This window comes from Gorilla gorilla, chromosome 11 (genome assembly GCF_029281585.2).
Source record: "Gorilla gorilla gorilla isolate KB3781 chromosome 11, NHGRI_mGorGor1-v2.1_pri, whole genome shotgun sequence".
Lineage (NCBI taxonomy): Eukaryota > Metazoa > Chordata > Mammalia > Primates > Hominidae > Gorilla > Gorilla gorilla.
This window is the reverse complement of record NC_073235.2, coordinates 138185760-138211734: the sequence shown is the minus strand read 5'-3', so window position 1 is coordinate 138211734 and position 25975 is coordinate 138185760. Positions and strand designations below refer to the sequence as shown.

Genomic DNA, 25975 nt, shown 5'->3' with positions numbered 1-25975 from the left:
CACCTTCTTCCAGAGAGGTGAGAAATAAATTATCACTCAATACTCTTAGTCTCAAATTCTGACACCTATATATCAGGAATTATATCTTCAAATTGCTGGGAGGATTAAACCAATTAATAAATATAAACTAGGGCCATGTGCGGTGGCTCATGCCTGTAACCCCAGCAACTCGGGAGGCCATAGCGGGAGGATCACTTGAGGCATTCAAGACCAGCCTGGGCAACACAGCAAGACCCTGCCTGTCTCTACAAAAATAATAAAGAATTAGCCAGGTGTGGTGGTGTGCGCCTGTAATCCTAGCTACCTGGGAGGCTGAGGTGGGAGGATTGCTTGAGCCCAGGAGTTTGAGGTTATGGTGAGCTATGATTGTGGCACTGTACTCCACCCTGGGCAACAGAGTGAGACCCTGTCTCATAAATAAACACATACACACACACCAAATGATATGATTCTTGTCACATAACCTGCAAATTGCTGTTGTGAATAGTACTCGTTTCAGATAATGTTGAGGTTTGCTCTGACCATTCTGCTGTTCCCAAACAGTGTGAAGCCAACTGGCTGCAGCCTCCTGTTGCTGCCCCTGCCACTGAGGCCCAAGGACAGGAGACTCTTCCGCTGCAGGAGCAGCGGGCATTCACGAAGTGCACCCGCGAGGCAAGCCTGCCAGTCAAGATGTGAAGTTTAACCTGAGGACGTGCAGCTGCTGTTAGCTATGCCACCATCCCTCTGGCTTATGAGACAGAAAGTTATTATTACTTTGAGGATTAAAAAAGTTATATCCAAGCATTAATTTTTTTTGTTTGTGTGCAGGTGGAGGCTGTTTTCTTACTAAAACATTCAAAACACCATGTCACTCTCCTTTCTCTTTGTCCTATGGCAGAAAACACCAGCTGAAGAGACATTTGCAAAGCTCCGTGCCCCTCCCAAGGCTGACGGTGGAAAACAGCTGGCACCCAGTGACCTGCAGCTTCCGCCCTGGCTCTTTGTCAGAAACAGAGGAAATCCAAGGAATTTCTATGAAACCAATTGCAGGGTGGGGCACACGCATCACCACAAAAAGTCTTAGAAGAGGCAATTTGAGAGGTAAGGAATTTGGTTGATTGCCAATTTTATTTCTGTCACTTTTTATATTCTTTATGAAAAACCTTTATAAAAGCATTCAGAGATCACTGTCAGTGGAGGAGAAAGAGAAGTCAAAGGCATCTGGTTGCCCAAAGCTGGGTTTTGAGATTCCTGATAAGCATCCAATCAATCAAACAGTGTAAACAGCTCCACTGTCTTCACGTGGATTAAACACCAGAGTTACAGAAACAACACAGTGAAACCAATGCAGCAGAACAGTCGTCTTCGGGCAAAGGAGAGATGGGCACAGCCCTTCTGCACTTTCTCTAAGAAAGCATTTCCAGCTCTCAGGTTAGGGTCCCTGTGCTGCACCTTCGGAGGCTGGGCCTGCCTGAGCTTCCACCCCTCACCTGCAAATGGGGGCAAGAACCCCAACTGAGGCAAGCCAGGACTCAGACCTCAATGGCAACTACGAGTTCTACCTTTTTTTTTTCTTTTTTTTTTTTTTTTTGAAACAGAGTCTCACTCTGTCACCCAGGCTGGAGTGCAGAGGCACGATCTTGGCTCACTCCAACACTTCCCGGGTTCAAGAGATTCTCCTGCCTCAGCCTCCCGTGTAGCTGGGGTTACAGGCACGCGCCACCATGTCCGACTGATTTTTGTATTTTTAGTAGAAACGGGGTTTCACCATGTTGGCCAGGCTGGTCTCGAACTCCTGACCTCAAGTGATCTGTCTGCCTCGGCCTCCCAGAGTGCTGGGATTACAGGTGTGAGCCACTGCACCTGGCCCAGGCTTCTTTTTAAATCAAGTTTTAATTTTTTTCATAATCTAGTTTATATTTTAAAAACATGACTTTGATCTAAACAAGTTCTTTTACATTTTTTTACAAAGTAAAGAGGATCTCCTGCCTCATGGCTGCTACTTCTTTCCAGTAAAAATTAGTCCCTGCAACCTCAATCAAAATAAAATTACCATAAAGATCTACGTTGGGCACAGCTATGTCGTCAAAGCCCTGCTCCGGGTTAAGTGACAAAACACTCGTGATGCTACTATATCAGTGACAAATCCTCAGAAACCACCAGGGAGGGAGGGATGCTGTACGGACTGCGCAGTATCCCCCAAATTCCTCTGCAGAGGCTCACACCCCATGGTGACTATCACTGGAGATAAGGTCTTTAAGGAGGCAATCATGGTAATATGGCGGCTTAAGGGTGGGACCCTCATCCAACAAGACTGGTGTCCTCCTGAGAACAGAGAAACACTGAAGACCACACACACAGAAAAGACCAGGTGAGGCACAGAACGGGAAGAAGCCAAGCCTGCCAGTGCCCTGATCATGGACTCTCGGCCTCCAGAACTGTGAGAAAATACGTGTGGGCCTCCCAGTCTGTGGTATTTTGTCGTGGCAGCCCGAGCTAACTAATGTAGGCGCCAAGCCCCTCCAGAGCCATGCAGCACCCATGGCTGATCAGCCTGCCATGCTGGCACATCTACCCTGTAGGGCCAAAAATGCTTCTACCTGCAACTGCCCATCAATAACATCTGCATGGTTGTTTGCAGGGGGCAACCAAAGAAGAAAGTTCAGTCCCACTACACCAACCCAGCTGATGGAACAGAGTCCCACATGGCACTCTCCTAAACTGGGTAGCGACGCCACTTACTTCCAGAATACAAGGAAGATTCTGAAGCCTGCCGGGGAGCTGGGTGGACCCGCATCCACTCACTCATCCACTCCACAGGCATTTGTCCCAGGCTCTCCAGGTATGATGGGAAGCCAGGGTGCACAGGGCCAGAGGCGACAAACACATTCCTGCTGGGTCCTGGAGAACGGAGGCTGGCCAGGAATACGGGCGGCATGAACTACGCTCAGGCTGCAGGTGCCAAGCACTTACACTTGTTTCCTTTGGAGTAAAGCTAGAGGAAACAGAGGCTCCAAATTCAAATGGCTTTCCCGAAAGCACACAGCTAGAAAGAAGCTGCACCAGACTCCATTTGAGGACTCTTCTTAGACATGACATATACTGCCTCTCAACAAGCAGCTGTACTGTAGAGGAGAAAGTAGAAAAGTGCCACAAGAGATTTAAAAAAAATAATAATAATGCTCCTGGGCCTGAGACAGGGAAGGAGTACAGCATTTCTGTTTTATTTCTGGGGGCTGGGGAGCAGAGCAGAACATTCAGGAAAGACATTCATTCTGCAAGCATTTACTGGGGATATACTGTTCGCCAGGCATGCACGTAAAAGAGGAGCCACGTGCCCAGAGGGATGGGAAGACAGCACATTCCAACCATGAAGTCGGGGAGCAGAAGGAAGCACAGGTGAGGGAGAGTCCATGGGAACTGGCGGGCCAGCAGCAGCAGCAGCAGCAGCAGAGGAGCCCATGCGGCAGGAACAGGAGCCCATACCTGAGCACTGAGGCACCCAGCCACCTGTCACGATACTCGGAGGACTGGGCTACAGAGGCCACACACCCCAGCAACCAACTTCTCCCCGCTCCTAGCAGGCCCTTAAGTTGCTGTTGCTGAGCTGTCCTCACCCCCTTAAATATCTCTTTCCCACCAAGATGCAAAAGGCAACACCATCCTCTAGCATTTGCCCAGCTCTGTGTGTGTTTAATTTCCTTACTATTTGCAAGAAGTCATTCAAAATGTTGACAGCATCTTAACAGTTTGCACATGATATATCTGCACATCTTACAGGTTAGCATCCGTGTCAAAAGTCACCAATGAACACATCACAATCTCTCCATTTCCATTCTCTTTTAAAGGCTGCAGAATGTCTGGTTCAACACTAAGCAGACTTTTTTCTGCAAAATTACAAGGAAACACTGAACAAGGGCAGATGCACAAAATGATACCCATGACGCCTGACAAACAACTCCGTGTTGACAGAACAGCTCGAGGCCCTTCCCCATTCCAGTGGATCAGCGCTGTTATTGCCAGCTCAGTATCTACGCCCCTGTCTTTCAGAGAACCTTTTCAGTGTTCCTTTGAGGACCTGCCCTGCTCTTCTCTCTGCTGCCACTCTGATGAGGCTGTCCATGAAAGGCCTCCCCTGGCCAAGGAGTGGCAGAATCTGGGCCAATAAACCACTCTCCAGGCAACCCAAGCAGTGCCCTAAATACAGAGGCAGCCTGTGCCTGTCCCCTGGGCCCATGGTTCAGTCCATCCCAACGCCTCTATGCTCAAAGCCACCCCCACATCCTTCGAATAAAATCCATGTCTGCTTGAGTCAGCCAGAATGGGATTCTCATGTTTCCAACCAAGGACCCAAAGAGTCAACTTACCACAGTGCCCAGCTTGAAGGGTAAACAAGTTCTGACAGTTCTAAAAGGCAAAGACCATCTGCTTAAGGCAAACATTACCTAAATTTAAGGACTTTTTTAATGCCCTAAATTCTGATGGCAACTCCCAAAGAAAAGATTCCCAAAATGGTGGCCATGGCAACCTCAATGGCCTGAGTATACAAGCTCCCCAACTGACCAATATGGCTGCAGGCCCCTTCTCTGGGACATGAGTCATTGAACATCTGATCTAAACACCAGGTATGTTCCTTGTTGCTACACAGACTGTGCCCTGCAAGCCAGAGTCCATCCCGCCTCCCTCGTGCAGTTAAGCTCCATGGAGCTCTCACCATGTGTCCATGTGTCCAGTCCTGGATGAGACACCGGGGTTTGGTTCCTGAGCACCTTGAGCCCATGCTGGGAGAGACGTGCAGCCCACATCACAGCAAAGTGCACAGGTCACCAGGTGGCAGGCCCTGGAATCGCCAGCAGGAGCCATCGGAATGGCCTTGGGGAAGCAGGACTCCTGAGCTGGGTTGCGAAGGCGTCAGGTGGGTTAAAAGAGGCTTGCCAAGGGGCAGGACTCAGGTGATCCAAAGCCCCAGGCGGGGCCCCAGACAGAGGAAGTGGCCTGCCAGGAACTGTGAGCCTGGTTCACGGTATCCTCCGCAGCGAAGGTGCCACAGGTGGGGTGAGACCAGGCTGGAGAGCAGGCAGGGCCACGGCAAAGGGCCTGGGAGCCCAGCAAGGCAACTCCAGTTCCATTTCTTTACTTCCTCCATGACTCCTTCTGAAAAGGCTTAAGGGTGAGGCCAAAGAATTTCAACTTCATTCTAAAAGCCCTAGTGAGCTATTTAAAGGCTTAAGCAGGTTGAGGTCTGGGTAAATTTATATTTTGGGATCTATTTATGGGTTAACCCAGCTGTCAAACATGAATTGCCACATCAACATTCTCTGAGAGGAGGTGTGTGTGTGTGTGTGTGTGTGTGCGCGCGCACGTGCGTGCACTGGCACACACCAAGGTGAGACTCGGGGAAATCGCCTGTGCTCAGTCACGTAAATACAGATACATGTGTTCTGTACACATAAACACCCACAGGAAAAGATACAGGGGAACGCACAACCTCATCACAAAACATCTCAACAGGAGCCTGGGAGTTATCAAACTGTTAAAACTTGAAAAGCTACAAAATCGCCCTTTATTTGGAAGAGCTCAATCATTCTCGGGAGGGTTCAGCGTGGGTGTGCTGTGTGTTGTTGAGTCTTCAGATTTTTTAACTAAGAAAGGACTCCAACCTCATGGACATCATAACGGCAAACCAGTTTCAATGCTTCTAGACCCCATCAAGCACAGCTGGGTGGTCCTCTATCCGCCAGTCAGGAATGCACCCACTGGAACAGTCCAGGCTCCAGGATTTGGTTCACCCACTGCTCCCCATGCCATGGCACCTGGATTGGGAGTGCCCAAAGCCATAGTACCCAAAGTGTGGCACCAAAATGGCAGCAGCAGCCTTGCCAGGGGGCTCGTCATGAAGTTCCCAGGCCTCACCCGCCACCCACTGAATCAGAACTTCTGGGGGTGGAGCCCAGTGATCTGCATTTCTTTTTTTTTTTTTTTTTTTTTCCTGAGACGGAGTCTTGCTCTGCCGCCCAGGCTGGAGTGCAGTGGCGCGATCTCAGTTCGCTGTGACCTCTGCCTCCTGGGTTCAAGGGATTCTCCTGCCTCAACCTCCCAAATAGCTGGGATTATAGGTGCCTGCCACCACTACTGGCTAATTTTTGTATTTTTAGTAGAGACGGGGTTTCACCATGTTGGCCATGCTGGTCTCTAACTCCTGACTTCAAGCGATCTGCCCGCCTCAGCCTCCCAAAGTGCTGGGATTACGGACATGAGCCACCAGCGCCCGGCACAGTGATCTGCATTTTAACCCACCCTCAGTTAAAATGTGACCTGAGGTGATCCTGACGCAGGCTAAAGTCTGAGACACTGATCTCAAACCTTTAAGACCATTTAGCAGCAAGAAAAAGCTAGAGAAGCCACATCTGAACTAGAAAACACAAAGCGGCCCAATGAAACTGCAAACTAGATTTTCTCAAAAATGACCAGAACTGCCACGAAATGAACTGGTCAGGATAAACTTGACCAGAACCAGGAGTGCCCAGGTCTAAACAGATGCTGCCAGAGGAATCTCAAGTGCAGAGGGCCCAGGCCAGCCGGGAGCCCTGCACGTGCATTAATGGCACAGTGTATTTTTTATAACATCCAAAGCACTTAAAAGAATAATATTTTCACTCATGTATCTCAACAACTTCCTGGAGAGGAAGGCAAAGGGCAGATTCTCTGGCTGGTGCAAAGGTTACATGGTCAGGAGGGACCCAGGAGCCACTGAGCAGAGGCAGGCAGGGTGGGAGGCCCAGGGAGCTTGTCACCTACCTCCAGCTCAGATGCCTTTGCCCAGCTGCCCACCCCATGGCAAATCCTAACAGGGAAATCAAGGCAGGAATGGGGGAGGATGCACATGGATTGACTGATTGATTCATTGATTGATTGACTGATTTTTAATGATAGGGTCTCACTCTGTTGCCCAGGTTGGAGGGTAGTGGTGCAATCATGGCTCACTGCAGCCTCAACCTCCTAGGCTCAAGCACTCCTCTCACCTCAGCCTCCTGAGCAGCTGGGACCATAGGCAGCACCAACACACCTGGGTGTTTTGTTTTTTTGGTAGAGATGGGGGTCTCCCTATGTTACCCAGGCTGGTCTTGAACTCCTAGCTTCAAGCAATCCTCCCACTTCGGTCTCCCAAAGTGTTGGGATCACAGGTGTGAGCCAATGCACCTGGCCAATTTTCTTATTCTTATGTCAGCAAAACCAGTGTTTCCCAACCTTGGTATTCTCCCCTGAAAGTTAAAAAACAGATACTCAAAGAAAACTCCCAAACTCCCAAACAAGATGCAGCCATCTGCCCAGCAATCTGCTGATGCAGCATCAGATCAAGAAGTGAGTGACATGACCACCGATGTGGACAATGACCATCACCACACACACACATTCACACACATACTCTCACACACACACACATATTCACACACACATTCACATTCACACATACGCATTCACACACATTCACACACACATCCATTCACACATACATTCACACCTCACACATTCACAGTCACACACTCACGCATTCACACACTCACAATCACCTTTACACACACATTCACACTCACACATACACATTCACACACATCCACATACTCATTCACACTCACACATTCACACACACATTCACACACATCCACATACATTCACACACTTATTCACACACACATTCACACACATCCACACTCATTCACACACACATTCACACACACTCTCACACAAATACGCACACTGAATCTCACAAGCATGTTCTATAGGAACAAAATCCACAGTTTGGGGAAATTACACGGGTTTTTCGCCCCACCCTACAAATAGAAGAACTGCCAGGGGAACTCTCCTGAATGCGGAATTATCAAAAAGATTTATATATAGAAGTTTCCAGGAGATTTTCTCTTGGCCAGAAAACAAGTGAGTAATTTCCCTGGGCCCAGCATAGGTTAATAATCAAAGAAGTTCGTTAGGAACTGCCCTGAGCTCAGGCTGCCAGGCGGTTAGTCATAAAGAGCTAGGTGGAATTTGCCTACTCAGGCAATGGGAGGAGTGAGGGAGAGTCACATCCCCACAGAGAAGCCGGTTTCCTAGAACACTTGCGGGCCAGGAGCTGGCTGAGCCCCCTGCGGCTCCTGGCTGCCCCCCTCCCTAAGGGCCTGGCTCAGACCCCAGGGAACCAGGTGTCCTTGCTCACCGAGAGGGCGGGCCCCTCTGGGCACACAGGTAGACACACCTCTAATTACACCAGCTCCCACCGAAACAGAAGCGTGCACCAGAGTAACCCTTGGTGAGTGTGGATCAGAGGCTGAGGGGGTCACAGAGCTCATCTGACCTGGGGCTCTCAGTCTCGGGATGACGAAGACTCAGGGCTGCCCCAGGCATTGTGGGATCTTGGGCAGCATCCCTCACCTCCACCTGCCACGTGCCGGTAACAACCACGCCACCCCAAAGTTGTAACAAACCGAAAATTGCCCCAGACATGGCCAAATGTCCTCTTGGGGGCTACAATGCTTGCACGCCATACACCGCCGCCCCCCGCCCCCCCACCCAGCACCTTGTTGAAAACTGATCTTGGCCAAACATCTGGATTTACAGACAGGGAAACTGAGGCCAGAGGTCACAAGGAGAGGCACACTGGCTCTGCTCCCTTGGATTTTGCGACCTTCTAAGGTGGTCTTCAGTCTGCACCTCTTTCTGAGGCTTCTCCTTTCCCTCCTCAGCCTCACTCCTACAGCCTCCCACCCCCCTCATCAGTACAAGACACTTCACAGACCAAGAGACACAGAGGGCAAACGCTCTTTCTTAAGGACAGCTGCTATCCCATCACTGCCAGAAGTCTGCTGAACTTAAGCCCAAAGTGGACACTCTCACACTGCCGGCGGGAGAGTAAAATCAACCGATTTGGAAAACAGCAGGCAGTTTACATAAAAGTTAATTATATACCCAGCACATCTCCCAGCCACTCCACTCCTAGGTATCTACCCAAGAGAAATGAAAGCACGTGCCCATATGAAGACTTGCACGTGAATGTTCACAGCACCTCTATTTGTAAAAGCCAAGAACTGGAAACAGCTCCATCAATATCCATCCACAGGATAAAAACACTGTAGTAAATCCATACAATGGAACATTACTCAGCAATGAAAAAGAAAAAGCTACAGATATATGTAACAACTTGAATGACCCTAAAAATCATCATGCTGACTGAATGAAGCCAGTCAAAGAAGGGGTCCTTTACTGCAGCGGTCCCTAACCTTCTTGGCATCAGGGACCGGTTTCGTGGAAGACAATTTTCCCACTGAAGGGAGGCAGGGGGATGGTTTCATGATGATTCAAATGCATTACATTTATTGTGCACCTTATTTCTATCATTACTGCATTGTAATATATAATGAAAAAAATTCTACAACTCACCATAACGTAGAATCAGTGGGAGCCCTAAGCTTGTTTTCCTGCAACTAGAGGGTCCCAGCTGCGGGGGACGAGAGACAGTGACAGATCATCAGGCATTAGAGTCTCATAAGGAGCGCCAAATCTAGATCCCTCATATGTGCTGTTCACAGTAGGGTTCGTGCGCTTATGAGACTCTAATGCCGCCGCTGATCTGACAGGAAGTGGAGCTCAGGGGGTAACACAAGGCAAAGGGAGTGGCTGTAAATACAGATGAAGCTTCACTTGGTGGCCCGTCACTCACCTCCTGCTGTGCGGCCTGGTTCCTAACAGGCCCAGTACTGGTCCATGGCCCAGAGGCTGGGGACCCCCTTTTTAATGCATGATCTTATTTCTATTTTATTCTGGAAAATGCAAACTAATCCACAGTGACAGACAGCAGATGGGTGCAAGCAGACGGACAGAGGTGGTGCAGGTTGCAAACGGGCATGAGGAAGTGTTGGGGTCTGGGAATGGTTGCCTTCCATACCTCGGTTGTAGCTACAGGGGTCAAAACTCATCAAATGGTAAACTTTCAAGAGTTGGAGTTTACTTTATGTAAACCACACCTCTGGCCGGGCGTGGTGGCTCACACCTGTAATCCCAACATTTTGGGAGGCCGAGGAGGGTGGATCACTTGAGGTCAGGAGTTCGAGACCAGCCTGGCCAACATGGTGAAACCGTCTCTACTAAAAATACAAAAATTAGCCGGGCGTGGTTGTGGATGTCTGTAATCCCAGCTACTCAAGAGGCTGAGGAAGGAGAATTGCTTGAACCCAGGAACCTGGGAGGCAGAGGTTACAGTGAGCCAAGATCACGCCACTGCACTCCAGCCTGGGTGACAGAGCCAGACTCCATCTCAAGTTTAAAAAACAACAACAACAGAAAAAACACTTCTCTAAACAGATAGACAAAAATCAAATAAGTGCAGAAAAAGCATTCCAACTATAAAACCCACCATTAATTTTCACGGTAACTGTAAGTAATCATTCACATCACATGAGTTCACACCACCCTCTAGGTAAATCTGGTTCAAGCAGGTGAGGGTGGCTGCAGGTGAGCACACACCCCACACGGCTAGGATGCCAGTGAGTGGGAAGCAGATAGCGCAGCCACCACCACGCCCCCGACTAAAGTGGTGGAGTTTGGCGACACACTCGGCATCCCACCCGTGCACTGGATTCTGCCACTTCCGGCTCTGCCACCTTCCTCTGTGTAACCCTGGGCAAATCGCTTTGATGCACAGAGCATCCCTTTCTCCCTCTTTTGCTAATTACAGCACAGGGGGAAAGTAACTTCTATTTACATGTATAAAAAGTTAACTGTCCACTAACATCTCCATTATTAAAATGTCACAGAATTTGTGTGACTTAAATGTAAGCTGTATTTTCAGCTAGCCAGGATTAAAGGTGCTGCAGATTTCCTAAACGCAGGTGAATTTTCAAAGGCATGCCGTTTGGAAATCCTCCCTCCTCCCGGACTTCGGAACCTGTAATCGCAGGCAGTCAGCTTGCCTCCGTGCCTCCTCCTCATGTAATCAAAACCGTCAGTCAGCATCCCAGCCGCCACCAACTCTCAGCAAGGGAATAAAAGTGAACCAACAGCTGTTATTTTCTTTATAACCTTGATGAGTAAAAAACCGAGTGTGAATGTGAGTTTCAAATCATAAACCGAGATCTGCAGGAGAGCTGCGAACTGCGGAGAGAATTCCCCAAGTACTTCTGCAGACTTATGGGCTGATTTCTGAAGTTTCCTTTTCTACTGTATTAAAACATCAAAACTGTAGGTGGCATTACTTGGTACATACCTGAAGGAATATAATTGTTCTACCATAAAGACACACGCAGTTAGTTGTGTGTTCACTGTGGCACTATTCACAATAGCAAAGACATGGAATCAACCAAAATGCCCATCAATGGTGGGCTGAATAAAGAAAATGTGGTACATATACACTGTGGAGTACTATGCAGCCATAATAAAAAGAATGAGATCATGTCCTGTGCAGCAAAATGGATGGAGCTGGAGGCCAATATCATAAGCGAACCAGTGGAGGAACAGAAAACCAAATATCTCATGTTCTCACTTTAGCTCAACATTGACACAAAGAATGGAACAACGGCCACCAAGGCCTGCTTGAGGGTGGAGGGTGGGAGGGAAAGGACTGAAAAACTACCTATCAGGTACTGTACTTACTATGCGTTGTAATAATCTGTACACCAGACCCCCATGACACCCAACTTACCTATATAACACACCTGCATGTGTACCCCTGAAACTAAAAGTTTTTAAAAATATAAAAATAAAGACCCATGGGTGGCTGGTGTCCATGGGTCCTGAGTTCGAATCCTGACTCTGCCACCTTCAGGAGTGGGCGGATTCAGGCAAGGCTTTAAACTCTCCAGGCTGCAGGCTCCTGACCTGACAAATGAGTGTCCTACCACCTCTGTCTGGCAGCGACCAGGATAACAAAATGACACAAAGGGCACCCAGCCCTGAACACGGCATCCTGCAGAGACAAACACTCAAGCGGCAGGTGCTATTACGGATTTTATTCAGTGAGGGGAAGGGAAGAAACCAGGAGGATGGTTCAGGAAACGTTCCATAGAAATTTCTGGAATCTGCAGCAGGAGCAGCTGTCAGAGATGCCTGCAGGCAACGGTGTCACTTACAAGGCAAAACCGCACCGGCTGCTGCTGTAGAGCTGTGCCCCAGTCCAGCAGGACGCCCCCGACTCCTCCACCAGCGCTCCCCCGCCATCACCATCCAGACTCTTGCTAGCTTCTCACTTATCCTCCTCACTGTTTACATCTTCTCATCCTAAACACGGATTCATAACTAACGTCTTAATAAAACCACAGGGGACAGGGTGACAGAGACAAAAACTCCTTAGTCAGTCGGCACGCAGGACACTCGGCAACTGTCCATCTATCGATGACAAGACAGATTCTGGGCAGCTGCTCCATTCAGGGCTGTGCAGGTACTGATGCTCAGCATTAAAGAGACGACTCACGACTACAGAGCAGTCACCCAGAGAAACGGCAGGAGGTCCTAAGTCAGGGTCGCCCCAGCGCAAGCGTAACCAGCTGCCCACGGGCTCCAGGGAGAAAGACTCAGCAAGCAGCCACTCCAGCTCCCTCCAAGCTCAAGTCCTGTGAGAGACGATAATGTACACAAGACTGGAAGAAAAAGGCACCAAAACAAACCTTGCCCATACCCTGTGGGCAGACGGCTGAGGTTTCTATGCCACCTGCTCTGCCGTTCACTTCCCGAGGCCCCTGCCCTCATTCTCTCCCAGCTTTGCAAACCGTCAACACAGGAAAGAGGATGAACATGGATGTGAGTGAGGAAAACAAGAATGTGTGCTTAGCTTTCGTGTGTGGCTTTGCATCTCACTGGCCCTGCCCATATAGACCCGGCTTCCGGTGGCTCCTAACCAAGAATGTTCCCAGTGGCATCCTATTTTCAAAACAAGAAACTCTTGGACAAATAAATTCAAGTTTCTATGTAAAATTCTGAATTTTATGTCCAGAAAACCCCCCAAAAGACAATATCATAGTCATCACAGTTCAATTTTTTTTTTTTTGAGACAAGATCTCACTCTGGCACCCAGGGTGGAGCGCAGTGATGCAATCATAGCTCACTGCAGCCTGCAACTCCTTGGCTCAAGCGATCCTCCTGCCTCAGCCACTCAAGTAGCTAGGACTAAAGGCACTTGCCACTGTGCCTAGGCTGGTCTCAAACTCCTGGCCTCAAGCAATCCTCCCACTCTGGCCTCCCGAAGCGCTGAGATTACAAGCATTACCCACTGCACCTGGCTTCAAATTTTTTAAAATATTGAAACCCAAGCTAAATAAATAAATAAATAAAATAGGGCCGGGCACAGTGGCTCACGCCTGTAATCCTTGCACTTTGGGACGCCGAGGCGGGTAGATCACCTGAGATCAGGAGTTTGAGACCAGCCTGGCCAACCTGGTGAAACCCCGTCTCTACTAAAAATACAAAAATTTAGCTGGGCATGGCGGCAGATACCTGTAATCCCAGCTACTCAGGAGGCTGAGGCAGGAGAATCACTCGAACCCAGGAGGCAGGGAGTGCAGTGAGCTGAGATTGTACCACTGCACTTCAGGCTGGGTGACAGAACAAGACTCTGTCTCAAAGAAAAAAAAAATTAAAAAATAAAATAAAAATTAAAAAAAAACCTCAGTATCTGGATCTAACAAGAGTTATGTAACAAGAGCCAAGGTAACAGTAACCATGGAAAAACGGGTGTTCTAAACACACGTTTCTGGAAACGCTGACTGCAATGAGCTCCCTCCCTCACAACAGTCCTGATGCTGTTCCCACAGCCCAGACCCCCGGTCACCAGCATCTCCATCTCATGTGGTAACAGCTGGGTATCAAAGCACTCCCAGCCAGGCGCAGTGGCTCACGCCTGTAATCCCAGCACTTTGGGAGGCCAAGGTTGGCAAATCACCTGAGGTCAGGAGTTCGAGACCAGCCTGGCCAACGTGGTGAAACCCTATCTCTACTAAAAACATAAAAATTAGTTGGGTGTGGTGGTGCATGCCTGTAGTCCCAGCTACTCAGGAGGCTGAGGCAGGCGAATCGCTTGAACCTGGGAGGCAAAGGCTGCAGTGAGCTGAGATCACACCACTGCACTCCAGCCTGGGCGACAGAGCGAGATCCGTCTTAAAAAAAAAAAAAAGAATTTTAAAAAAAGCACTCCCCTCTCCAAGCAGGATCCATAATCAGTAGTAGACCGTCCAACAAAAGGTCTCCCAGCCTGCTCTCGGGGGCTGTCAAGGATCACTTATCATTCAGCCGCCTACCCCGCTCTTCCCAGGCTGAAGAGACTCTGTTCTGGATGCTCCAATCCTAATACCCACTAGCCTGGAAAGCCCTCCTGACTGCTACCTGGCTTCCAGGATCTCTCCCTGGACTCCGCCCCATCTCCCAGGCCCCTCCCACACAGCCTTGTGTGGCTGCGATCTCTACCTGTATCAGTGGCTCCTGGGTGAGATCTGAAGGGCCCTAGTGTCCCACACATCTGCCTGTTCTCCCAGCTTCAAAAACTGCGCTCTGCCCAGTGCAGGGGCTTGATAAAATCTTGTCTATTGATTCTCACATTAGCCACTTCCCCTACTAAACAAAGTGAGTATAAACTTGGTCCTCCCACCACCATCCCTCAAAATAAATATTTGCCATTGCAAAGCCACCAGAGAAATCCACACACGCACACACTGCCCTCACTCAATCCATGGCCCCGCGTGTCCTTCCTGGCTCTGGCCTTCTTTAGCACTGGCCTTTGTGGAGGGGGATGGGCAGCTCCCAGGACACAGCGCTGGAACAAAGAAAATTACTCCTTGAGTTGGCAACACTTAGCTTTTTTTCTCCTTTTGTGTCTTCAGCATAATTGCTACAAACAACAAAAACTGAATAATGCTAATACGTAACTGTGAAGGCCATAACACAGTTTAGGCCAAACATACAGAGTGAATTCCCTTTCAAAGACCAACACAGATCCAGTGGGTTATCTAAAACCCAGCACAGAGATGGATTGAGGCTGCTTGGGGCTCAGCCAGAAAGAGTCCCCCAGTTGACAACTGACTTCTGCCAGGAGCCAAGGAGAGCCAAAGGGGCCCCTGTTCCAGTCCCAGAGGAACTGCGCCCTCTTCCTGGTGAGAGATTTCGCTCACACAGCTCCATGCACACAGCCGTCATTATTCAACTAACAAGGAATTAATAGCCTGCAGACAATCCAAAAGTTTAAAAACCTAATCTCGAAGTGCTGGAAATGCATTAGCCATGCATGCAAACATTTGTTTATGAACAAACAACTGAAAGAATGAAAATCAGCAAAAGGAGACAAACGGCCATCCTGAGTGTCATAAAATGAACCTTGAAAGCACTGAAAGGTTTCCCAGGTAGGGGCTGCTGGGCTGAAGGAGCAGCTTCACGAGCAGCTACGTCCAACCCACAGAGAGAAAGACACAGCCCAGCACACACCCGACAGAAATGAGGCCATATGGGCACCAAAAGGCAAGTGAGAATCTGCACAGTGGTGCTATTCATGACAGCCCCAAAACAGGCAGCCACTCAAACACTGACAGCCCCCGAAACAGGCAGCCACTCAAACACTGACAGCCCCCGAAACAGGCAACCACTCAAACACTGACAGCCCCCGAAACAGGCAACCACTCACACACTGACAGCCCCCGAAACAGGCAGCCAAACACTGACAGCCCCCGAAACAGGCAGCCACTCAAACACTGACAGCCCCCGAAACAGGCAACCACTCAAACACTGACAGCCCCCGAAACAAGCAACCACTCACACACTGACAGCCCCCGAAACAGGCAGCCACTCAAGCACATATCACAGGCAGAAGAGACCAATAAACGGGGGCCACAATTTCTAACGACCCTCACAACAGATGAGTCTGTGCTGGCCACTGAACTGGATGCTGGTCCCACATGTGATCAGTTTGTGAAAACTTCCTCCTTTATGACTCGGGCACCTTTCTCTATGTTATGTGTCAAAAAAAGAGAGTTCGAGGCTGGGCGCGGTGGCTCAAGCCTGTAATCCTAAGACTTAGGGAGGCCAAGGCAACATAGCGAGACCCCATCTCTACAAAAAAATTAAAAAAATTAGTTGGGCATGGTGGTGCGTGCCTGTGGTCCCAGCTATTTGGGAGGCCAAGGCAGGAGGATCGCTTCAGGAAAGCAAGGCTTCAGTGAGCCACGATCATGCCACTGTACTTCAGCCTGATTGACAGAGACTGTCTCAAAAATTAAAAACTAGGCCAGGCACAGTGGCTCATGCCTGTAATCCCAGCACTCTGGGAGGCTGAGGCAGGTGGATTGCTTGAGTCCAGAATTTCAAGACCAGCCCAGGCAACATGGTGAAACCCCATATCTACTGAAAATCCAATGAATTAGCCAGGCATGGTGCACATCTGGAGTCCCAGCTACTTGGGCAGGGCTGAGGTGGGAGGATTACTTGAGTCTGGGAGGTTGAGGCTACAAACGAACCCCAATAGTGCCACTGCACTTCAGCCTAAGCAACAGAGTGAGACCCTGTCTCAAAAAATAAATAAATAAATACTAACAAGTTCCAAGAAATAAAAAGTTTGAAGTGGTCTCAATCCCACCAATTCCAAACCCAAACTTCAAGTACTACATGGACACTCAGAGACCCAGGCTTGATTGTTGAAGCTAAAATTAACACAATGCTGTTCCCCGCCAATCACACCATCCCCTCCCAAATCAGGTGCACCAGGCTGAACTTCCAGCAGGAGCAGTCTCGTCAGAACAGGAGCAGATACTGGATCCCGGCTCACAGCAGCACCCCAGACCTTCGAAAACAACAACAAAGGGGGTGCAGACAGGCTTCCGGAAACACCCTCCCTGGAAAATATGCTGGATTCTCCCCCACTGAAAAGGGCAGCTCAACGCACAAACAGGATGGAAGTTCAGGGCAATCAGCTCTTTCCAAATCAATTTCTTTTTCATTACATAAGCTAGCCAGCACTTCCGACAATACCAATCCTGCTGAAGGGTACCATCACACAGTGGGCATGCCCCCAAGGTGACATTTAAGAAGTGAAAACTCTTTCCTGAAAAAAGGGTAGGTCTTGTGGCTATTTGTTGCAGGCGTTCATAAATTTTTAAAAAAATGTTTAACTTCTTTCTTTCAAGTATCCTCAATACTACAAGTTACTATTGGCTAAAACTAAAACTTATTGAATTGAAGCTAGATGTACTTTCTAAAGATACGGTTCTGCCTTTCAGACTATTATCTGAGTGAGAATAGGGTAACAGTGGCTTTGTCCTAAGCTGGAAATCAACATGGTTGTATTTACTAGAGCCTGTTGAATGCTGACATTTCTCCAAGACCAAACATAAATCATTTGTGAACATGGACATTATTTGAAATTCTTCTCCCAGAACCATGAAAAGTGTTTTCCCACCCTTAAAAAAAAAAAAAAAAAAAAAGCAAATAAAAAGCTTCTAACCATGATGCTAATGACAACCAGACGGCATGAGCAGTTTTAAAGATTAGACAGTTGCTTGTGTAGAAACACTGTACAAATACTCCAACACTGCAGCCCAAAAAAAGACAATCCCCATCAAACAGCGGGAGAAGTGTGAAATTTGCAAATGAGCCCCTGGTTAAACAAAAACACCAATCTGTTCCCAGAGAGCTCGGGGTGGCCACCTGTTCAGGACTGGTGGCAAGTTCTGGTTACCAATGGAAGAAACAATACTGGAGCAAGCAGTGGCAGTCCCCTCTCGGGGCTGGTCCCCACCCTCGAGCCTATATTTAGTCTGCTCTTTACGGAAAATGTCCCAACCTCGCACACAAACAAGCTATCTGGCTGGTTATTCAAAGAATCCATTAACGATCTCTTCTGCAGGGGGTGGTATTTGTTTTCCTTCCCTCCCCAGGACCCAGACACAAGCACGATACCCACTTCTGGCCATGGTCTCTTGTGACCAGAAAAGCCCTGGAAGATAGAGGGACTGGACCCCACAGACAATACCAGCCCTGCCTCCGACGGGTCATCACTGCATCTTGGGAAAGACAGCCCACACTATGAAAAGGGACCCCCAAATCCCCCTCAGCCCCTCAGAAGCACAGAGCTTCCAGAAGGCCAGGGCTCACCGCAGCACACACAAAGCACTTGTACCCCTGAATAAAAATAACAGATGCTGCAAAGATTAGAGATTAACATCTGTAGAGTGCATTTTGTTTCTCGGAGAAAGGTACTTAACAAAGGGAAGGAATTATGTAGCTAAGCACCAGATCAGAACCTCAAACCCTGGATTTTAAAAATAGCTAAGCCTCATCCGCTTTGCCAGACTCAATCACTTAAGCTAAGGACGTGAAGGCTGGAGGATTGGGATGGGGGCGGGGAGGGGGACACAGGTTTGCTAGAGTGTAGAGAAACGTAAGACGAAACGAAATCAGTGGTTAAAACAAGCCAGAGTGAGACTCACAAACTATAAACACCTGCAGGGTATACAGGGGGAAAAACGGATGCAAAATAAGGGATTTTCGTCTTAACAAAATAAAACGCCTGGTTTAGGCAAAAAACAAGAGGTGGTAGCAACAGGGCTGCAGGTTTTGTTTTGAAGGTTCCTGCAGCTGCCCCCACTGCTTCTCTCCCTTCTGAGTCACTTCCTTCAGGCTCCTCCAACAGCTCTTTTAAGCTACTAGTAACATCTAGCTCCTGTCTTTTACAGAAACGCGCTTTCAGCTTGGAAATATTGGTAACAAAATGTGTCATCTGCCAAATTATCATATAATAAGTGAATACTGAAGAACCCAATCTAAATATACATAAGACTACATTAAAAAGCAACAATCTCCGAAAGACAAGAAGGAAAATCCACAAAACCACAGAATGAGTCTAGAAGGAAATGGACATCAGCTGCCTCTACCTCCTAACCAGATTCTCTCGGCAATGTCCATCCGACATGCCACCATGTCACAAAAACGCAGCCCACTGACAGATGCCCCTGACAGCAATAACTGAAGCACACCCTGAGAATGGCCCCGCATGGCAGGTGCATCTGAATGTGTGTTCGGGGTTCTGAGCTAAGGAATCCGGGAGTGGCCAACCCAGAGATTCATTCCTCATCTATGAGGAACATCGAAACCCCCAGCCTGTCCCATGGAAAGCAGGCCATACAAGGTATTGAGGCTCTTTGATTGGTGTTAAGGTTGCTGGGTGGTGGCTGTTTGGGGGAGGGTGTTAAGCGAAAATGCTATATAAACTGCACGCTTTCTGAAAGCAGGCAGCAGCGCTTCTCCTGCCCAGGCCACCATGGGACCACTCTGTAAATAAACTCCCCTAATAAACCCTCTGTCTTTTGTTTGCTGGCTCTAGGTCTCTTCTCCAGTCTCTTCAACCCGGTGCCATCCCTAATGAAATTTAAAGGGGTCTGGCACGACAGGCCCCTCACCCAGCATTCAGCTGCTTTTCAAACAACATCATGAAGATCACATGAACACCAGCTTGAAACCATTCAGATCTGGTTTAAGTCCCTCCTCCACCACACTTAGCCTGCGTGACCACAAGCAACTCCCTGAGCAGCTGGCCTTAGGTGTCTTCACCTGCAACCTGCAGGGCAGACTGATAGGAAACCTTCTCAGCTGGCTACAAGCACAGCAAGGAAGAAGAAACAATGGCCCAGAGATGATGCCAAGTCAACTGGAGCTGCCTTTCCTCTACAGCAATGCTTCCCGAAGTGTGGTCCCTGGACCAGGGCATCTGCATCATCAGGACACTTGTTAGAGAGGCACATTCTTGCGTCCTGCTCCAAACCCACAGAACTAGAAACTCGGGAGGTATGGGAGGGGCCGGCAATCTGTTTCCATCAGCCCTCAATGTGACCTGACACACACTCACGTTTGCTCTCGGTGTGACACCAAAGATACTATATCATGGCAGTGACACAGGCTGTCACCCGTTTGTCCTCTTAATATTGATTCTATGTCTGAAATTCACTTACACCCAACATAAACACCAACCTGTTGTAGACAGCTGATCTGAAAAAGCTGCCAAGATTTAGCAAGCAAATCTTTTGCTTCCCCTACCTACAGTAAAGAAAATTTCACTTCCATCCCAAACACCACATGACACTGAGTTCCCACCAAGCCAGCCCACCAAATCCGAAAGGTGTCTAACCCTAACTTCTGTGCTCTGGGGACGTTTCAAATGTCCTCACTTCTGCAGCGTATAAACATTGTTTATCCTACCAAGAAGGCGCTTTGGAAAGGACCCTCTGGCAAGTCAGCCAGCCAACAAACAATCCCTGGGCATCCTTCAAGGGCCAGACATGATCTATCAAACCACTGAGGATACAGCAATAAACAAGCCCTGATTTCTGCCCTCAACCAGCTTCCAGACCTCCCAGCTGGAGTGGGATTAAGTAGATGAGCCAAACAGGGTGGGCAGAGAGCAGGAGGGCCTTAATTCTGGCGAGGCAAGGTTGGTCATGAGTGACACCAACAGAGACCGAGCCTCGCAGGGTGAGCAACAGGCAGAGAAGGCGGCATCTCAAAGAGCACCTGCACCACAACTGAGAGGCATGAGTAAGCTGGACTCACAAGGAACGCCCGCATTGTGGAGGCCCCGGGTGCCGGCAAGGTACGAGAGCTCACCTGGAAGCAACTAAAAGCCAACTGAGTGTTATTTTTAAGGAGGGGACTGCAAACCTGCCACCTTTCATTCAACTTGAAGGATTATGAACATGGCCAATGGTGACAAAGAAACATGACACTTATCCACAGCAGGAAGAAAATGTTTGTTTCCCTAAACATGCACACCTGCATCAACCGGACTAAATACATTTCCACATGAAAACAAATGCTTCTGGAAGTTTTGCCACAGTCAGCTGCTTTACAGAGAACAGAATACTTTTGGTTCTTTGGGGCCTTCTCAAACCCTCTTGCCTTGGGTGGCAGAAACAAGCTTGGGATGCTTTGCACACACGGCCTATGGGAAGTATGAATAACAGGAGCTCCGCAATCTCACACGGCGACAGAGGGCCAGAGGTGAGGTCGGACGGGCCCAGCTCACCGCTCTTGCGCAAGTGTCCTAAGCTTTCTGGGCCTCAGCAGTGCATCTGTGTACAGGATCGCTGCAGGGCGAACTGAGATGATGCATATCAGACACTCCGCACTCTGTGGGACACACATGCTCAACAGAGCAGCTGTATCATGGGACAAAGTGGGGAACCCTGACCCATCTTCCCTGGTCTCCCAAACACTGGGGCTCAGATACTACTAAGGGGTCCTGGAATCTCCCTGTGGAAATGCCCTTAAGAAGTGCAGGGCAGGGTTCTCCCGCCAAGTGCCAGGTCAGTGGAGAGCCTGGGTTTCCTCTCATCGGCCACCTGGTGGATGGAGGCTTGAGGGCTGGCTGAGGGCTCAACCTCAGAGGAAGGCCAACCTTCCCGGCGATGCGTGGGAACCTGGGAATCAGGCTGCCTGGCTGAATGAGCTGGCTGGGCTATCACTCACATCACGGTCCTGCTGCTGGCAAGCTGAATTACGATGTGCGACTGCTAAGAGAGGCTTTATCCTTGAAAGAAGAACAAGCTTTACTGAACAAGAAAGGCAGTTAATTCATCTACCTCAATGCCATCAACCCCCGATGGACTTTTCTAAGGAGAACCAGAGGGGAAACTAACACACGCTGTTCAGACTGGAGGCGAGGCGGCTCTCAGGCTCATTTCTGGGCATGGTGGCTGCGGAGGCTCCAGAGACGACACAGCTGTGTGGCTACATTTCACAGCATGCCATGCCCCATAGGACATCCCAGAAACCTGATCAGATAAATCTGGAACAATCAGCAATGCTTCCTTAAACTCTAGTGATTTGGGGGTGAAGGGAGGGGGAATAAACCTCTCAATGTACAAAACAAAAATTGGGGGAAAAAAACCGTTCTCTTCTGACAAGCTAGTGTTTTAAAACAAGACTGAGGGCAAAATCACCTGTATCCCATGCCTACAAACAGGATTACGGATCTGTTTTCATTTGGGAGCCTTGGTGGGCCTTTCAACTAAAATATGTTTAGTCCATCGTTAAGAGATTTTACAACCCAGACCCACCTCCACTCGCTCTGAAATAAGCATTAGCCAAAACATCCTTCCCTTGGACAAGGCTGCACCTCACTCCAACAGCAAAAATTCCTGAAGATGCCAGAAAACAGTGAAGTTTTGAGTAGGGTGCAGCCAAATGTGGGAATTTTGTGCCAACAAGAGAAACCCTATCTTCAAAAGCTCTTCATAACGTTAAGAAGTGCCCGGCCGGGCACGATGGCTCACACCTGTAATCCCAGCACTTTGGGAGGCCAAGGCGGGTGGATCACAAGGTTAGGAGACGGAGACCATACTGGCTAACACGATGAAACCCCATCTCTACTAAAAAAAACAGAAAAAATTAGCCGGGCGAGGTGGTGGGCGCCTGTAGACCCAGCTACTCGGGAGGCTGAGGCAGGAGAATGGCGTGAACCCGGGGCAGAGCCTGCAGCGAGCCAAGATTGCGCCACTGCACTCCAGCCTGGGCGACAGAGCGAGACTCCATCTCAAAAAAAAAAAAGAAGTGCCCACATCATGGTAGTCCAGAAGCTTTGGAAGTCAGACCCCAATTTTGTGTATGTACATACAGAGGAAGGGAAAAAAAAAATCCCTAGCTGGAAATCTTCTAAAATGTGGCCAGTTTTCTATTTGGTGGGACAAGTGACTTTCTGAGCCATTTGTTATGATGTGCACCTGCTGTCCTGATTGGAAACAGTTAGACTTTAAAACCTCCAAGGTGCACGCACAGGCAGGGGCAGCTCCTTGCGGGGAGCCCTCTGCAGTTACTGTGATGTTCCAGCGCAGGCTCAGTTGCCAGCACTGGGTTCCTGCCATCCACATGCAGTGTGGAGACAGAAACTCCATTCAAATGATCCCTTGGTTCAGATCAGACTTCAAACCACCTCCGTCAAATGTTAAGGAGGTCATTATCCCTCCCTGAACCTCCACCCGCTCCTCCATAAAATGAGGATGAGGAAGCTACCCACCCTCCCTCACAGGGTTGGTGAAGCCACACAATGAGACTATAGATGCAAAAATATTTCTGTTAAAGTTCTACAGAAATGAAAAGTGGTATCATTATTGACAACAGAAGAACATGCAAAGAACAGCAGCATGTCTGAGTGGTTCTTAAGCCTCACTAAATTAACTACAGCTCCACATAATGTAGACATCCCTATTTCTAAGAGAAAAATAACAGCATCACCCCAGTCCCAAACAGGATTCACCCAGTGATTCTAAGCCTTATTAAAAATGACAAGGAGCCCGGCCAAGAAGGGGCCTAAAATCTCAAATCGCAAAGGTAGGCATCGTGCTGTCAAAAAAAACCATCATCTAGGAACGACGCATTTTTTTTTCTTTTAAGGGAGAAAGGAAAATGCAACCACATCCTCTTGCTAGAAAGTCAAACTGTTTTGCTGGAAGTGCTTGAGCCCCAGAGCTCAGCTTCAAGAATGGGAAATAAAAACGAGGTGTTGTGAACCCCACTCTGCCAGAGGTCTTCATGCAGCAAAAGAGGCTCTCAGCCAGGTGCCTTCAATACTTGACACCGGCTTTCACAGTGTTTCATCAGACTTCTGTGGATGCAGCCAGAGAGCCAGGAAGAACCATCTGAAATGAGCACCGTGCAGCCTTCACAGCTCCCGTAACAGACGCAGAGCTGGAGCTCTGGAGGAACCTTGCTGCAACACCACCCGATCATCAGCAGATGGGTCCAGGTCCCACCGCCACTCATCACGAGTCATGCAGAGGCAGACAGAGCCCGTCTCTTGAGGAATCCACAGAGCATCTTAAGTCACCAACAAGGCAGCCAGGTGACCTCATGAGAGACAGATACACACAAAGGGCTAGGACCCCAGAAGGCTGGAGCTCCACCCGGATCCTCCCCTGGAATTAGCAAGTCCCCCAAGGGTATAGTCTGCCAGTCATCCAGCCTGGCTGGGACATGGTTCAAGTCTACAGGGCTGCCAAATGCCAAGGGCTCAGCAACACAACATCCACTTTCTCCACCTAATTGGCCAAGTTTCAAACCAAAACACTTCGGGGTTAGTAGTTCAGACTACATAGTGCCAAGGCAAAGCCTCTCTGTGGGCTGATACCCTCTCCCTCACAGAGGGAGGAGGCTGGGCAACGCCAGCACCAGGCTTTCAGGCACATTCCTGCCGGCTTTGGGCCATTCTCAATGTTCCTCAATAGAGGTCTTACCGGCCAGTCTGTATTATGGACAAGCCACTCTGCAGGCTTTTTACCATCACTGGCCAACAGCGCTGACAAGGGAGAAAGTGCTGATCAACTGTGGCTAAGATATGACTCCACACTGCCCACGCACATGCCACCTGGTGCCCCAGGTGAGTCTTGGCAGGACCAAAGGGATGAAGCAAGGAAATAAATCAGCAGCCTGGAAACAGAGAAATGAGAGCCACCAGAAATCCAGAGGGCACAGCCCCGGAAGGCAGACTGCTGCTGTAGCTCTCCTGGAAGGCCATGGCCCTGCCTGACATGCAGAGGGAAGGGGGTGGGGATTCTGCCCAAGCATCCTGCCCCCCTTAAAACCACAGCACCCTCCACTTCAGTGGCCTCCAACTGCAGACATATGAAAGCAAGACCCTTCCGCTGGAGGACGCCCTGCCCTCCTGGTAGGGTTCTTCCTCTCATCCAACCCAGGACTTTTGGTTGGTACAAAGCACACTACCGGGGCCAGCGTTTACACGGGGGCAAATGGACCTGCACCTGGACACGATGCTCCCGCGCTGGGGCTGGCTCTCGGCATCCACTAAGTTCAGCTGCACCCCTGAATTGAGCAAACACACTAAGGAGGGCAGCCCTGCACCGCCCAAACACGCCGGCCCGGGCCTCGCCCCCAGCGGCAGCACTTCTCAGAACACGTCTTCAACGTCCAGCAAGACGCCCAGGCCTGGCCTGGTAACCTGTCAGGGGTCGGGTGGCGCCGACCCCGCCGGCTGCCCCCAGGCGTCTGCTGGGCCGGGACGCTCCGGCAGCCCAGGACGCGGAGGCACCGAGCCACTTTCCCGCAGGAGAGACTCTATTGTCCACTATCAAATTAACGCTGACGATCCATCTTCCTGGCTGAGCTCGCGGCGCGCGGGGCGCAGGCGACGCTCGCCCGGCCTTGCAAGACAAGCAGCGCCGCAGTGCTCCCTCGGCGGAGCAGCCGCGTGCCCCGGCCGGCGAGTGTGGACACCCGCACGCACACAGCGCACACCCCCGCCGCGCCGCGGGCGTCCGTGCCTTCCCGAGGCCCCAAGGCGGCCCGGCCCTCACCTTCGATGGCGATGACGTGCTCCCGGATCTGGTTCTGCAGCACCGGCTCCTCCACGCGCTCCAGCAGCTCGTAGATGGAGTAGATGTTGGGGTGGACCGACTCGAAGCGCTGGATCTCGGCCCGGATGGCAGCCGAGTTGGCCAGCTGCTGCTGGTAGTTCATGGTGCAGGCGCCGCGCCCGGAGCCGCGCGCCCCCCGCCGCCGCCGCCCCGCGCCCCGGGGCCCGCGGGCCGCCGAGCCCGGGGCGCCGCAGCCCCCGGGGAGCCGGGCCCGCCGGCGGCGGGCGGAGGAGGCGCGAGAAGAAAGGCGCGGGCGGAGCAGGCGCGGGGCTGGCCCGCGGGCTCAGTTCATGGCCGGGACGCGCGGCCGGCGAGCGAGCGGGCCCCGGCGTCCCGGGTCAGCGGGCCGCCCGGGGGGAGCGCGCCCCCATGGAGCGCGCCGCGGCGGGTGCGGCCGGCCCCGGAGAAGGCTTGCTCGGGTGCCTTCCTGAGCCGCAGCCGCCTTCCAGCCCTAGGCGCTGCTCCGCCGAGCAGCCATTAAAGCCCAGGCAGCCGCCGCGCTCCGAGCGCCGGGGCCGAGGGCCGACCCCTGGGCAGTGTGGCCGCGCTGCTCTGGGCTCCTGGCCGTGGCGTGGGTCCGCGCGCTGCGTACTGCGCCGCCCGGCGCGCCGGGGCCC

General features: G+C 50.3%; 1 protein-coding gene across 5 annotated transcripts in view; it reads right to left on the bottom strand.

Moving 5' to 3' along the window:
- AGAP1 (ArfGAP with GTPase domain, ankyrin repeat and PH domain 1) overlaps nucleotides 1-25546 on the bottom strand; it is a 636895-nt gene extending 611349 nt beyond the window's left edge. For 4 of the 5 annotated variants that reach the window (XM_019022385.3, XM_004033402.4, XM_004033403.4 and 1 more), the window contains exon 1: nucleotides 25299-25463. In XM_019022385.3, the coding sequence (XP_018877930.1) occupies nucleotides 25299-25461 (163 nt within the window). In that variant the 5' untranslated portion in view covers nucleotides 25462-25463. Of the gene's footprint in view, nucleotides 1-25298 lie in introns of all 5 variants that reach the window. The other variant, XM_019022384.4, reaches the window with a different exon arrangement.
- Nucleotides 25547-25975: the final 429 nt, after the last annotated feature.